Source organism: Hyperoodon ampullatus (assembly GCF_949752795.1).
Source record: "Hyperoodon ampullatus genome assembly, chromosome: 8".
Classification (NCBI taxonomy): Eukaryota; Metazoa; Chordata; class Mammalia; order Artiodactyla; family Ziphiidae; genus Hyperoodon; species Hyperoodon ampullatus.
Genome location: NC_136921.1, coordinates 2,256,649 through 2,271,246, shown reverse-complemented (window position 1 = coordinate 2,271,246; position 14,598 = coordinate 2,256,649). Strand labels below are relative to the sequence as shown.

At 55.8% G+C, this 14,598-nt stretch overlaps 1 protein-coding gene across 1 annotated transcript in view; it reads right to left on the bottom strand.

Moving 5' to 3' along the window:
• Window positions 1-14,598, bottom strand: part of HDAC4 (histone deacetylase 4) — a gene marked incomplete at both ends in the record, with an annotated part of 189,087 nt that overhangs the window by 56,158 nt on the left and 118,331 nt on the right. Inside the window, 5 exons of the mRNA XM_079709944.1 lie at window positions 2,017-2,255; window positions 6,401-6,599; window positions 6,689-6,805; window positions 10,650-10,762; window positions 14,462-14,593. Coding sequence (XP_079566070.1) covers window positions 2,017-2,255; window positions 6,401-6,599; window positions 6,689-6,805; window positions 10,650-10,762; window positions 14,462-14,593 — 800 coding nt within the window. The remainder of the gene's footprint in view (window positions 1-2,016; window positions 2,256-6,400; window positions 6,600-6,688; window positions 6,806-10,649; window positions 10,763-14,461; window positions 14,594-14,598) is intronic.

Sequence of the window (14,598 nt, the reverse complement as noted above, 5' to 3'; positions counted from 1 at the left end):
TGTCAGCTCCCTGCGCATCCCAGGAGAACAGCGTACAAACACGTCAGTCAACTGTCATTCGCTACGGCAAATCAATCACAGAACAAAATCCAGGGGGATCAGCCAGCTTCTAAATCACTCTGTGAAGAATGTACCACACATGAATAGGTGTGTCCTGTCTTCCTAAAACCTCCTACCCATCCATCACTCGGTTAGTGACGCAGTACAATTAAGAAGCCGCTCAGGGGCTTCCCTGGTGGCGCAGTGGTTGAGAGTCCGCCTGCCGATGCAGGGGACGCGGGTTCGTGCCCCCGTCCGGGAAGATCCCACATGCCGCGGAGTGGCTGGGCCCGTGAGCCATGGCCGCTGAGCCTGCGCGTCCGGAGCCTGTGCTTCGCAACGGGAGAGGCCACAGCAGTGAGAGGCCCGCGAACCGCAAGAAAAACAAAACAGCAGCCAGTCGGCATTGGGAAGGTGACGCGAAGCGCCTGTGACGCTTCGACACTTGGTGGTGCCCCGCTCACCCACCCTGATCAGGTGCCTTTCTTGCCCGAGTCGGGGGCTGGCTTCAGCGGCCCCTCCCACGACTGACACCGCCCTGTGCTGCCTGGTAGGAAAGCCCGCGCAGCCAAGGTGGCTCCGGGGTGGGGCTGGTGAGCCTGTGTCCCAGCGTCTGGTGGGCAGCAGGGGCCTGGGCTTGGCCTGCCCTGAGCATCTGGCCTCATCCCTGGAGAGGGCGGGGTCCCTCCTCACCTCTCCACCTTGCACCTGCCGGGCACCTCACCTGCCGGGCACCTAGACACATGACCCTTCCCTCGTCCCTAGGCCCCTCCCCTCCCTGACCCTTCCATCCCCAAGGGAAGCATACAGAGGCCTAAGCGCATCTGACAAGTGGAGCACAGGTGACCCACCCGAAAAGGGGAAATGACGGGTGAGCTTTCACGGGAAGCAGACACGTCCGTCATCAGGTCTCGTGGCCCCCAACCCACCGGCGTCCTCACGTTTCCTTCTGAAAATCCCCAAAGCTGCCTCCTATCACCTCAACCTCTTATTTTAACAGCTTTATTGAGATGTAATTCATACAGCATAAAATTCACGCCCTTTAAATTGTGTAACACAGTGGCTTTTAGTATATTTACAGAGTGATGCAACCGTCACCATAAGCTGCGTTTAGAACGTTTCCACGGTCTCATAAAGAAACGACACACCCCCAGCCCCCGGTGACCACCAACCTCCTGTCTGTCTATGGATCTGCCTGTTCTGGACGTTTCACGTGAATGGAATCACGCACCATGTGTGTGTTAGTCTTTGTGCCTGGCCTTTTTCACTCAGCACCACGTTTTCGGGGTTTACCCACGTGTGGCCTGTGTCAGTGCTTCTTTCCTCTTTGTGGTTCAGCAACGTCCCATCGTACGGACGTGCCACGCTCTGTTTATCACGCACCGTGCGATGGGTACGGGGGCTGCCCCCCGCCCACCCATCTGGAGCAGCGCTGCTCTGAGCGCTCGTGGCCAGGCCCTGGCCCTGAGTTCTCCCGGACAGACGCCCCCGAGCTGCCAGGCAACGTGGTCGCTCCGTGTTTAACCTTCGGAGGAACCGCTGGACCACGTTCCGAAGTGGCTCGTCTCCTCTGACAGAAAGAGGCTCCACTCCGAATGCGAGCGTTTAAAACGAGCCGCTCAGAGTCGCTGCTCCTCTGTTTGCATAACCAGCAGGGCCACACTAACCTTGCCGCTGCTTCCTGTTGAAAGGGGGCCGGGAGTGACCGTCCAGACCTTGGAGGGATGCAGACCTCTGGGCGGGAGCCCTTGCGATGAGGCTGCTGCAACAGGCGGGCAGGGCACAAGTGCCAAGGGGCTCAGAACCCGTGTCTTGGGGGCCCTGTGCCTCTGTTGGGGACTCTCTGCTGCGGGTTTGCTTAAGAGGGTTAAGTGCCCTTAACAGACCCCAGAGAACCGTGCGGGGCTTCACGCGCACAGCCCGCTCCAGCCGCACCCGAGCCCCCAGGCCCCGCCACCCGCTGCGCCCGGCCCTCACCTTGCTGAGGTGCAGCTGCGGCTGCTGCAAGTGCTGCTTGTGCTTCTCCAGGAACTGCTGGTGCTGCTGCTGGACCACCAGGTGCTGCAGCGCCTGTGCGCTCTGGGGCAGCGGCGCCGACTGCGTGCGGCCCAGCGGGCGGTGCTGCCGCAGCTTGTGCGCAGACGGGGACACGCGCTCCGCCCCCACCAGGGGCTGCGCGTGCAGGGGCAGCGCTCCCAGGCCTGCCAGATAGCGGTCTGAAGAGAACACAGCGGGGAGAGGCAGCAGAGGGGAGGAGAGAGGGCCGTTGAGTGACTGACGGAGGCCGGCCGGTCTGGCACTGCCTCCCTGCAGCCCGCCGGGCCTGCTCTAAGCTTGGGCTTCAGGGCAGAGGCCTTCCATCATCTGGTCCCCGGACACCCAGGTCCAGGCCGTAAACGAGTGTAGCCCCGGCACAAACGTCCTCAGGGGGGCCCAGGTCCGGCTGAGGAAGGGGCCAGGGTTCTGGTGGCTCCAGTGCGTCCTGGAAGAGCAGGCCCTCCCCGACAGCCCACAGAACCAGGGTGTGAGGATCAGTGGTCCCTAGGGATCAAACCATCTTAAAGTTCTCTTAAAGCACAGATTTTATACACAAAGAGGGCACTAACACTAAAAAATCCTGATGCACATTGCCAAAATCTCTTTCTATGAATTTCTGGAAAGGTTTTGCTACCAGCTGCATAGGAAAAGGGCAGCTTGGCCGCACCCGTGCCTGGACTAAGTTTTTAAGTTAGGAATCTATATTAACGGGACAGGGTCTTGTTTGAATCTGTGTTTGAATTTTGTTTTAAAATGCAACCTCTTCATGCAAAACCCAGGAAGGTAAACGTTTTTCCTCCTGTATCCCTTTGTATTCCAACCATCAGTATTTTTTTTTAATGAGTTTTGATTGATTTTTATTTATTTATTTATTTTTGGTTGCGTTGGGTCTTTGTTGCTGCACGTGGGCTTTCTCTAGTTGCGGCGAGCGGGGGCTATTCTTTGTTGCAGTGCATGGGCTTCTCATTGCGGTGGCTTCTCTTGTTGCAGAGCATGGGCTCTAGGGCACATGGGCTTCAGTAGTTGTGGCAAACGTGCTCAGTAGCTGTGGCGCACGGGCTTAGTTGCTCTGCAGCATGTGGGATCTTCCTGGACCAGGGCTCGAACCCGTGCCCCCTGCATTGACAGGTAGATTCTTAACCACTGCGCCACCAGGGAAGTCCCAGTATTTTTTCTTTTACAAATTGTTGGTTTAGATAGTTTACCATTTTTCCCTGGTTCCATGGGCAAAAGGGTATAACAAACCCATCCCAGGCCACCTGAGTGTCTGTTCCCTGGCACCTGAACAACATCTAAACATCACTCAGGCAGACTATGACCCAAGATCAGGGTGTCTGACCAGGAGAAACAGCAGGTGAACTGACACGCCAGGTCTCGGCTGCCCGGAGAGGCTGGCTCCTGCGACGGGGCACCTGCCTGAGGTGGCCCTGCTGACAGGTGGGTGGCTCCTGCCCTCCCCCAGGGTCTCCAAAGCCAGCGGGGCTGTGTCGCCATGTTTAGTCTGAGCCTGAGACCCCCGGTGGGTATGGATTCTCAGTCTTTTCCTGGTCCCTTCGTGGGGGTTATTTCTGAATTAAAAATACTACTTTGTGCCAACAGGAAAAAAAACCCTCAACTCTAACAAAACTGTCCCTTTTTACGTTTTCAAAAAGTTAATCAACCACAGTTCCCTAAGCCACCATCTCTTTTTATCCAAACCAGTAGTTTTCTGGAAAGGTAAGTTATTTTAAACTTTATTGTCTGCTTGGCTACTAAATTAAAGTGAATAACTCAAAATGTATTAGAGATAGAATAGAATCATTCTCTCCCCAGCTTTCTAGAAAAGTTTTTTAAAAAAAGAACGGCATCATTGTAAAGAAGGTCTTTCAGAATTCATCAATTGTTGATGTAGGTATTGTGGGGTTTAAACCATTTCCCGGAGGAGATAAGGACGCCAGCCACACAACGCTGCATTTATGGCATTAAAAGGCTACTTAGTTACTGGAAAGGTCCCTTCTTGGAAAACATCCCTTGTTGTTTTTAAAGCTCCTGTGAACCCCCAAGGATGAGGGTGTAACAGGTGATGGGACAGCAGAGCCCTGCGCTGGGGTCACCCGGGCCGACCCCACATCATATCCCGCAGAGAAGCTTCTCTCGCTTCTAGAGGAGGGAATACTAATTCCATGGAGATCTGAGGTCCGGTTGGACACAGGCTCAGGAACAAGGAGCTCAAGTGGGCCAGCGAGGCTGGGATTCCGGTTCCTGCCGCCGCTGCGGGTTCTCCAGGGCTCCCCTCTCTCTGATCTGGGCCTCCAGTAGCTCGACAATGGCGCAGACGCCTGCCTTCACCGGGCGACGCCTCCCAGAGGACAGGCCCCGGTTCCTGCGGGGGCATCGGCGTGCGCTGACGGTGGAGAGGCCTTACACACCCCGACGCCGGCAATGCTTGGGTTTGACACGGAGCTGCCCGGGGCGCAGGCCTTTCGGGCTGGACCCCAGTTTTGTTCTGCCTCCATTCCTCACCTCTCACCCCCATCCCACTCACCCCAAATTTGACTCCAGCGCCTCTGGAGGGTAAAACTGTGGGGCTACCACTCTCAGGGACAAGTGTAGTGATCAGCACCCCTGAAAACTGGGCATCCCGACCTTCCAGTAGCAAACCCATCGGCTGGCAGATAGTTCCCAGTTCAGAACCTAAAGATGACCCCTTAGATCATTAACAAGAGTTTTTGATGATAACTCAAAAGCAGTTGGTTTTCAGTATACGTTGTAAAACTTTCAAGCATGAGGGCACAGTAAATTAGGATCAAATTCTGTCCTGGGTGACCAGCTGCCTGCAGAGGCCGACTGGGTTGGGTGGGGGGAGGGCTCAGGCTGCCCCTCCCACAGGGACCTGCTTCTGAGTATTTGTGAAATGATGCCGTTCTAGCTCTGACACTGTCTGTCTGTCCACAGTGACCACCAGCAAGCAGGCAGGTCTGTGGGCCGACCACTGGGGAACCTCAGGGAACCTGCCAGAGGCAAACCTGCCATGATCCTTCCTGACTCTGCTCAGACACCCTGCCTGGCATATGGCTCCACCGCAGAAATGTCTACTGTGTACCTTCCCTCGTCAAACACCGCGGCGGGTGGCAAGGTCGTAGGAAAGCCCAGCATCTGTTCTCCGGGGGGACGGAAGCATGCCCAGAACTGCCTGCACAGAGTGCCCGGGAGGAGGGCCGGGGGGTACCTGAGCGGGGCCTGATGCAGAGAAAGGGCTCTGAGAAAAGGGCGGTGGGTCCAGAAGGCGCCGTGCGGGCCTTGCCAGTGCTGAGCGAGCGGCATCCCGCGTGCTGCGTGGGATGAGAGAGGGAGGCCCACGCAGGCTGCTTCCACGCTGAGAGCTGGGGCTACGCGCCATGCCGGAGCTGTCCGACAGAGCTTCCTGGGCTGACGGAGTGTTCCACGTTCCTACTGCCCCACAGCCAGTGGCCACGTGAGCATCTAATGAGTCACATGTGGGTCTCCCCGTCAAATCTTTCCCTCTGCTGTTAGCTTTCAGTTTCAATGTGGATGGTCACACTGGCACAGCTCTGGACCCTGGCAGGGCTTCCCGGGCCTTCCTACGAGTGTAGGGTGACTCCAGAGATCCCAGGATCCGGGAGGGGGCGGGGAAGGGCCCATGAGACCCCCAGGAAGGACAGACATGCCAGCAGGGAAGTGAGGGAGAGAGCGAGGGTGAAGGTTAAAAAGGATAAAAGACCAAGAGTCACCACCACAACCAGAGCACATAACAGCTGAGGAGGGAGAGAGGTCAGGGCCGCCCTGCTGACACTCAGGGCTCAGTAGGCCCCTGTAAAACCCAGGGAGGAAGCTGAACACCCCGCTGGATGGTGCCTGGACCTGGGCTGATGACCCTACGGCAGGGCCCCCTCATTTCATGGCGAGCCCCACGCACTCCGTCACTCGGAAAGTTAACACTTTTACACTGTTGTTGCTAGGCAAATTTCATAACAAATCTATTTTTTTCTAAATATAACCACCCCTTAGATGGGGCACATTAACAAAAATGTTACTGCTAATAGAAACCCACTGCCCACCAGAGCCAACCCTGGGCTTCCATCACGTGTCCGACGACCCAAAGGGCAGACCCATCAGAGGGGCCGTCAGCCTGCTCTCAGGAAATTAACCAGAAGGTGTGTCTGACGCTCCTGCATCCACGCGCCTGGCTCTGTGAGTGGACTCGGTCTATCCGCCACAGCCTGGCATGCGAGGGGCAAGTCCAGAAGTTCTGTGGGGGACAAGCTACCCCGCTGGCCCTCCCGGGGAGCTCACGACGGCCTGACGCGGCCCGCAGCGTGCTCACCTGTGACGAGGGGCGTCTGCGCGGGCGGCTGCTCCAGGAGGACCACGTGCTGCAGAAGGGAGCTGGGAGCCGCCCCCGAGTCGCGCTCCAGGGGTGCGGTGCCCAGGTAGGGGGTGAGGTGGGTGCCGGGGAAGAGGGAGATGCGTTGTTGGAGGGCCGGGAGGGCCAGTCTCTCGGCCTCCTGCTGGCTGGCCGCCCCCTGGAGAGGCACAACCAGGCTCTCGGGGTCAGGGGCCTGGGACGGCCACCCCGCGCCACTGCCACCCAGACCCGTGGGCGCCCACTTACCGCGGGGGGGCCGGTGGCGGGAAGTCCCAGCGTGATGTTGGGCAGGGATGGTGACGTGTACAGGGGCAGCGGGCCCACCGAGCCTTCTCGCGTCACGAGTCTGTGCGCCAGGCTGGTCTGGGGACAGAGCACACAGCGCCGTCACACAGGCTCTGCACCACCAAGCCTAGGTGACACTCGCCAAGGGAAACGACCACAGAAAACACTTCGGGGCAGACCACGCCCAGTTCTGAGATCCCCGGTACGGAAATCTATTAACGAGGACAGCATGGGGGTGAACACGGCATTCAAAGCAGGCCACAAGCACTACAGCCTGATTCACAATCCTTCACTCTCTTGTTTTGTTCTTATTCAATTCACTCATCGTTGTAAACTATCAGAATAAAATCTAGGACAATATATTTAAAAATATATTCTTGGAGTCGGGAATGTCTTTCCAAACATATCATGACAGGTAGAAACTAGAGAAGAAAGTATTGATTAAAAAAGAAATCCCAGGCTTCCCTGGTGGCGCAGTGGTTGAGAGTCCGCCTGCCGATGCAGGGGACGCAGGTTCGTGCCCTGGTCCGGGGAGGATCCCACATGCCGTGGAGCGGCTGGGCCCGTGAGCCATGGCCGCTGAGCCTGCGCATCCGGAGCCTGTGCTCCGCAGCGGGAGAGGCCACAACAGTGAGAGGCCCGCGTACCGCAAAAAAAAAAAAAAAAAAAAAAAAAGAAACCCCTCACATAAAAGGCAAATAATGGTGACAACAAGGTTGGCAACGTATAGTAGAGACAAAGACCAATATATAAAGAACATGCAAATCAAACAACAATTAGTGAAAAATGACAAAGAAGAACCAGTATGGAGAAAAAGACTCATAGAAAAAAAGTACTCAACATCATCGGTAATCTAAAAACATATCTAAACATCTAAAAACATTTAAAAACCTATCCAGTTGGCAAAGATTTTCAAAAATGACTACAGCACCTTGACCCAGAGAAACAGAAACACACTGCTGGCTGGATCATAAATCGGCGTGCTCCTTCTGCAGGACAATTTGGCAATCCATGTCAAAAGCCTTAAAACCGGAGCTAACCTTAAATCCTAAAATCCCACTCCACCCTCAGGATGCACGCTTAGCAGATAAAGCTGGACGCACACAGACTTGGCCACAGAAGCGCTCTCTGCAGCAGCGTCCACAGTGTGCTACAGCATGTCAGAGGATAAATCCACGAGGGCACGTTTACACATGGGGACGTTCAGGTTGGAAAAATCTTGTTGATGACTTGGGAACTTATTTATCACGTGTGGTTAAGTACCAGTCCCCGAGGACTTGAATTGCTGTCGTATTTCACATCTTTTTGCTTCTAGAATGAAGGTTCTTTGCTCAAAGGACACTGTCCTATTCACATGGTATCCTCCCTCACTAGACGCCCAGTGACGTGTGCGGGACCAAGGGCACAGGAAGAAGAGGACGAGAAGGTGGTTGCCGTGACGCTAGCTGGTGGTGTCATGGAAATTAACACTAGCGACGGACACATAACCAATTCTCTCCTAGTTCTTCTCACAATGGACTATATAATTAAGGATGGGAAACATTTTGGGTGCTTTAAAATTTCATTTGCAAGGTTAAAAAAAAAATATGAGCTGAAAGTTGTCACAAGTTATTGTAAACAATGGCGGGCTACCTGTAGCCCCGGCTGGAAAGTCCATCAGAGGACTGGGCGATTACCACCCCAGGGCATGTGCGCAGTATTCGGTGCTTTGCAGAATTTCCTAGGTGGCTTAATGGTGTCATACTTGGTGTTACCTGGAAACACACATGCACGTGATAAACTCCGTCCTCATGCTCTAAGGGCAAGCAGGAAGGACCGGCGTTCTTCACCTGGGAGGGAAGTTAGTGCATCTTCCCCGGAGAGATGGCTGCAGCCACCTCTAATTCATTCACATATTCAATTGTACAGTAATGATTAAAGGGTTACTTTAAAAAGTAGCCCTTTTTCTAGATACAAAAAAAATCAGTAAGCTATGATTTAGAGAAAGTGATTGAGATTGCCAAGGAAAGCACGATTTTGTTCCTGGATTTGTCCAGGAACAAAATAAGCAAACATTTAATGTTTGAAAGCTGTCATTTCCTCTTTATAACCAAGGCTTTTTATTTTTTTTTTACCTGATTTATTTTTAGAACTAAAGCAGCCTTCTGGGAATTGTCTGGTATGTTGATTTGTCCGCATTTCCGGTGCCGGCCATCTCCATCTGCCCTAGGACGTGCTTCTCAGCTGCCCAGCTGCCCAGAAAGGCCAGGGCCAGGGCAGCATGCCCCCGGCACGCCCCCGAATCACACTTGGCTTTCGGCATCGGCTGAATGTCTTCCCCTGGGGAGCGGCCGTCCACGGGTCAGGGGAGCCCTGCTTCCTCCGTGTAAGCGGGGCGGGGGAGGTGTGGAGGATGCTGAGCATCCCTCAGTCAAGCAGGGAAAGGGGGTGCTGGGCCAGTGGGCCTCGCTACCGCATGAGCACCCACCTCGCCTCTGGACTGGAGGAGAGGAGCAGCCAGAACGCAGCTCTCAGAGGGAACTGTCCAGTTCTAACTGTACTTGAAATCCACAACGGACATCCCATTGTGATCAAATTTTCAAAGACTACCCCCATGATTACAATGAATATCTAACGTAAAACATGAACACTGCACTCTTTACGTTTCTTGTGACTCCTCTGACATCTATTAATCTGCAGTAGCTTAATTTACATTAACATGTGATTTGTAAAAATTAACACATAATTTAAACTGGCACCCACCCAAATAAGGCATCTCTACAATATGAACCTTTAGGTACACAACTGCCCGTTTTAAATAAAATCAGGATCTATGACAGCTATTGACAAGCCACATCCAGCATTCACGTCTCATTCCAGGTAGCAATTTCTAGGCCAAGTTCTAAGGCTAATTACAGGTAGACCTCAGCTATGAACTCAGTCTCACAGAGAAGGGTTGTTAAAACTTTTAATAATGTAAACAAGTATTTAAACCGGTAGGTTGAAATGCACAGGTAATAAAAGAAGTAGACATATAAAGGAAAAGAATAAAAGAAAATGGGGATTCGGCAAGCTAGAGGCAGTAGTACAAAATCATTTCTAGCAGTCATCTTAGTTTCTAAAAATCTGCTTATACCTTAAGTGTCTAGAAACTGGAAATGAAAATGGAGTGGACACGTGTGCCCGTGTCCTCCCACTAAGACTTGTCAACCCTCTGGAAGGGCAGGACTCATTTCTAAATATTTAAGGAAGAAAGTAAATACCAGTATTTGATAAATTATAGCCTCCTGTAAGTTGGAAGGAATGTAAAAAACCTCATGAGAACCTTGCAGTCAGTAGGACCGTCTGAGCGGGAAGTACACGGCACCACTGGCTCAGTCCAGGGAAACGAGGTGTGCAGCCGGCTTCCCAGCGGTCGCCCCCGCCCTCGGGCCCCTGATACCGGTCGGCACCTGCCCATCCCAGTGGGCACGGGAGAGACGACGGGAAGCAGGCCCTTGGCGGGGGAGGGTGCCTGGCACAGGGCTGGCACGAGGCAGGAGCTCCAGAGACACTTGTGGGATGAGCCGGGGGAGAGAAAGTGAATAAGGAGGGAAATGAATGCACGGAGCAAAGGTTCTGGAAACTCTGGCCCGGAACATGGCCCTGACCGAGGTCTGGTCAAGGGCATGACCTGCAGCCAGCCCTGGGCCCCCTCCACCTGGCCGGAGCAGCCCCCCAGAGAGAGCTCTCCCGGAGCTCTCTCTGCACCCACATCCCTCTCAACCTGTAGCACACCTGGTCTGACCGGCAGAGGTGAGGGTCGCTGACCCCTGTGGTCAGAGGCTCCTGGTTCCTGAGATGCTTCTGAAACGCTGCCCCTGTCAGTCAAGACTGAAGGGCAGCTGGAAACTGCTCTTTGGAGCCAAAACACCAGACGTGGACAGGAGCGCTGGGCACTGACCTCGGTCGGGATGCTGGGGACGGCGGGCGCGATCCCATTCTCCGCGCTGGCGTTCCCAGAGCTGTTGTTGGGTGAGCTGGGTGCGGAGCCCGGGGCGCTGCTGCAGGCCGAGTCTGGGGGTGGGAGAGACACCTGTGAGCCTGACTCAGGTCAGGCAAGGACACAGCTTCCGAGGCCCTGAGCTGCGCTGGCCGCCTGTCCTCAAAGCTGCACTTCTGCTTCGAGCTGGCTGACGGCAGAAGTCCCAGCAAGAAAGAACAGGACCTCAGTCCCCAAACCAGGGCCGTGGAGCTAATCCCCTGCTCTCCGTTTTGCTAGCGACCCCTTGTGAGCTTCGCAAGCCTGTGGCTCATGGAGGCCCCACTGGCACCTTCTAAGCTGTGCACACTCTCAACTTTATTCCCCTTTTGAAAAGTCTCAAGATGATTGTAAACCCCAGAAAAAGAGACCCTGAACACTTACTGATATTCTAACAACAAAAGGCAAGAAAACACAGAGGCCAAATGACTGTGAACAGGGGAAGGTCAGATTCACTGTGCTTGCTTATAGAGCCCCCTCGGTCAACATTTGCTTTGAGCTAATCTGCATTTTTCAAACATCCAGGGAAGAGCACAGCTGGTGGCTTCTGTCACTGATCAGGGTTATCTGAAAACTCACCCCAAGATACTCTCCAAGTAGCTGTGACGGGGGGAGTGGCCCCAGCCCACGCATCAGGGCTGGGACTGAGGCGGCCGTGTGTCCCAGCCGGGCCTGCCCCTCAATTCCAAAGGAGCCACTGTTGCTGTGTGTGCAAACACGGGACGTAATAGGAGGGGCTTGTTTGGCTGAACGGTGTTTATCAGTGGCAGCCTCTGGTCAAAACCTTCCAGAGGGAGCCAGGCTGAGCCATTTGCCTTTCCCTCCTGAGTACTCACTGACCACGGGCACTGATGACTTAAGACTCTGCCCTGATCTGGGTTCCCAGGCTCGAGGAGGGGAGATCTGGGCCACCACGTCCCTAAGCTGCACCGCGAGGGGGTTCAGCAGGCCACCCTTCAGTGCACAAGACCACGGAGCTGCCCACGGGGCCTGGCGGACTCTGAAACCTGATTCCAGCTGAACTCGGGGTAACAGTGAGAAGGCTGAGGGTGCTGGCGTGGATGGCAGTGCCCACACCCCAGTGCCCAACCCCACAGGCCCGGCTCACTCGGGGAAGGAGACCTGACCCCAAGGGCACATGCACGACCCCCTCAACCCAGGGGAGCGTGAGCGCTCTCATCCTCTCCACTGAGCAGCGGTCCCCCTGGGGACACCCTGGCAGCAAGTGGCTCTGTCCACTCGAGGGCCCGCCCCGCCCTCCGGGGCACTGATGGTGAACTCAGGCCCCGGCTCCCCTCCCTCCCCCCACCAGATCCAGAGCCTGGTCTCCGCCCAGTGAAGTCACATTCACATGCGCCCCCCTGACTGGGCTGGCAGGTGTCACACTTCACGCGTGAAGACAGGGCTTGCTTCCCCGACCCCCATGGCAGCCATCACTCTGCCTCGGACGCCCATGTGGTGAGGCCCTCCCACCTTCCTCTAAGCTGGCCTGTCTCAGCAGCATTGGCACATAAACTCTCCCAGGTGTGCGTGGGAAAGCACGACAACTTTCGGGGGCAATAAAAAAATATATGTCCCTCCAACTTTTCAGCCGTTTTCAACTCAATAATGTTGATTATTTTTTCATTCCACTTCAAGGACTCTGGTCTAAGAAAATAAATATAAATGCGTAACCGTCACGATGTTATTTGTATCAGCACAACGGAATACCATTAAAGGTGCCAGAAAGTGTTGTGACTAATATCAAGTGAGGAAAGGATACAAGTGTACACAGGGCGTGTGACAAACACACAGAAAAAGGACTGGAAGGAAATATGCTCAGATGTTAACGGCAATTTTCCCTGGATAGTGTTGGAGGGGCACCTGATTCCCTCGTTTGCCTTCCCTGATGGGCACGGCTCTGACGAGGGATTGGGGACAGGCAGAGTGACGCTGCCACGTCCCGGGACCTGTCTCACCATCATCTCAGTGCCGCCTCTGGCCCCCGTCTCACTGCCGTCCCTCCCCGTCCCCCTGTACCGGCCGGTGGAGCTGCTTCGGCGACGCTGCGGACCTCTCCTGCTCAGGAACCTTCACCACCACCCCAGTACCCCGGGGGAGGTGCCCTCACTCTCTGGGACCCTCCCTGCCTGGAACTCCTTATTTTCCAGTCTTGTGGAAAGCCAGCTCTGCTCAGAGCATCCTGCCTCTCCCGCCGCCGGGAGGTGTGCTGGCCGGGAAACCCATCCCTCATCTCCGTGCTGCCTGCATTCCCCCATCGAGCTTCCCCGGGCCCGGCGTGGCCTCCACCACCGCCCTGCCCTGCTGCCTTCGTTGTGCCCTCTTTGGGTAACACAGCCCAGGGCCAAGCTGGGGCCGCGTGTGGTGCGTTAGCCGCTCCACACGTGACGTCTGGGCTCCAGTTAGATTGGAAGCTCCCTGGAGGTGAGAACGCAGCTCACCATTTTGGTGCCCAGCCCGGTCCTGACACAGTCACAGGCTAACAGCACGAATGCCAGAGCCGACGCTCAGAAAGAAGCCACCGGGGACTGCGTCCCACCAGAGGCGGGACTGGAAATGAACGTAGGGGCCCGCCGTCCACAGCCTGGCATCCCCCAGAGAGACAAGGCCCACGTGTGGTGAGACACACGCTCTAACTCATTCGGGGCCCGAGTCTGAACGGAATCCCCCAGGCAGAGGATCTTGAGGTGACACTCTTCCCTGATCTCTCTACCAGAATGAGCACACGATGACAAAGATGGGCCCCCGGGCATGAGGCCTCAGGCTCCGCTTCACACAAACCCACGAAGTCCAGAAGCAGAGCCTCGGACTAGGGGTTTCAGCCCCGGGCTGCGGGACAGGGGTGAGGGCACTCCAGCTCTCATCCCATCCCGGACCCTGGACTCAAATCTGAGCGTGAGGTTCCCGGCCCCTCACGTGGGGAGCACCAGCACCCAGGAGCCCCTCCTCCTTCCCCGGGAACTTGGCCCTGAAGGACGCTGCCGAGAGCCCTGGTTTTCCCACCAAACCCTGCACTTGGTGCAAACATGGTCCCGCCCCTCCTGTTACCAGGCCGCCTGAGCAGCCCCTTTGCCCCGTGATTGTAGGGCTGGTGGATGTGCACCCTCTGGAAGTGGGGTGCACGCCCAGGAAGTGAGGTGCGCCCTAGGGACTGGGGTGTGTGTCGGGAAGTGGGGTGCATCCCAGGACGGGGCTCTGCCTGCTGGGTGTGCTTCCCCGAGTCGGCCGCTAGGTGGGGGCCGAGAGCAGTGCGTGAACGGAGACTCGGAAAGTCCCAAGCTCCCTCCTCCTTCCCCCGCCCCTGTCCGTCCCACTCTTCCCAGGAAGATTCTCACGCTCTCCAGTGGTTCAGACACTGTTTAATGGGCAGTGGGGCAGGTAGGAAACGTGGCATTCACCACTGATAGGGCAGGATCAGTTAAAATCCCACCTTCGGAGAAGCCTCCACTTAAAATTCCTGAAAGTCTCCTGTGACGTCAGGAGGTCTGACTGCTCGCACCTGCCTGGCTGGGTCAAGGTCGGGAACAGGACACGCTGTACAGGGATAGGGCCTGAGACCCCCTGCTGGGGCGCCAACCGTGGCCCTGGGACTGACGGGGCTGGCACTGCGGGCACAAGAGCCCTTGGGGCAGGGGGCGGGCGGCGGTGGGGACACGCGGAGAGGCAGGTTTCGGTGCTGAAGGGACGGCGCACAGGAGAGCCTCTCAGCGGGCAGCGGGTTTGCAGGAACATACCTGTGACGTCCAGAGGACGCTTTTTTAGAGCCGTGACCACCGGCCCATCTTTCCTGCGTAACAGGGGGCTGCTCCGTCTTTCAGCCACTTTCTGCTTTAGCCTGGAGCGTAATTTCAGATTGGGTTCAGACGCTGCA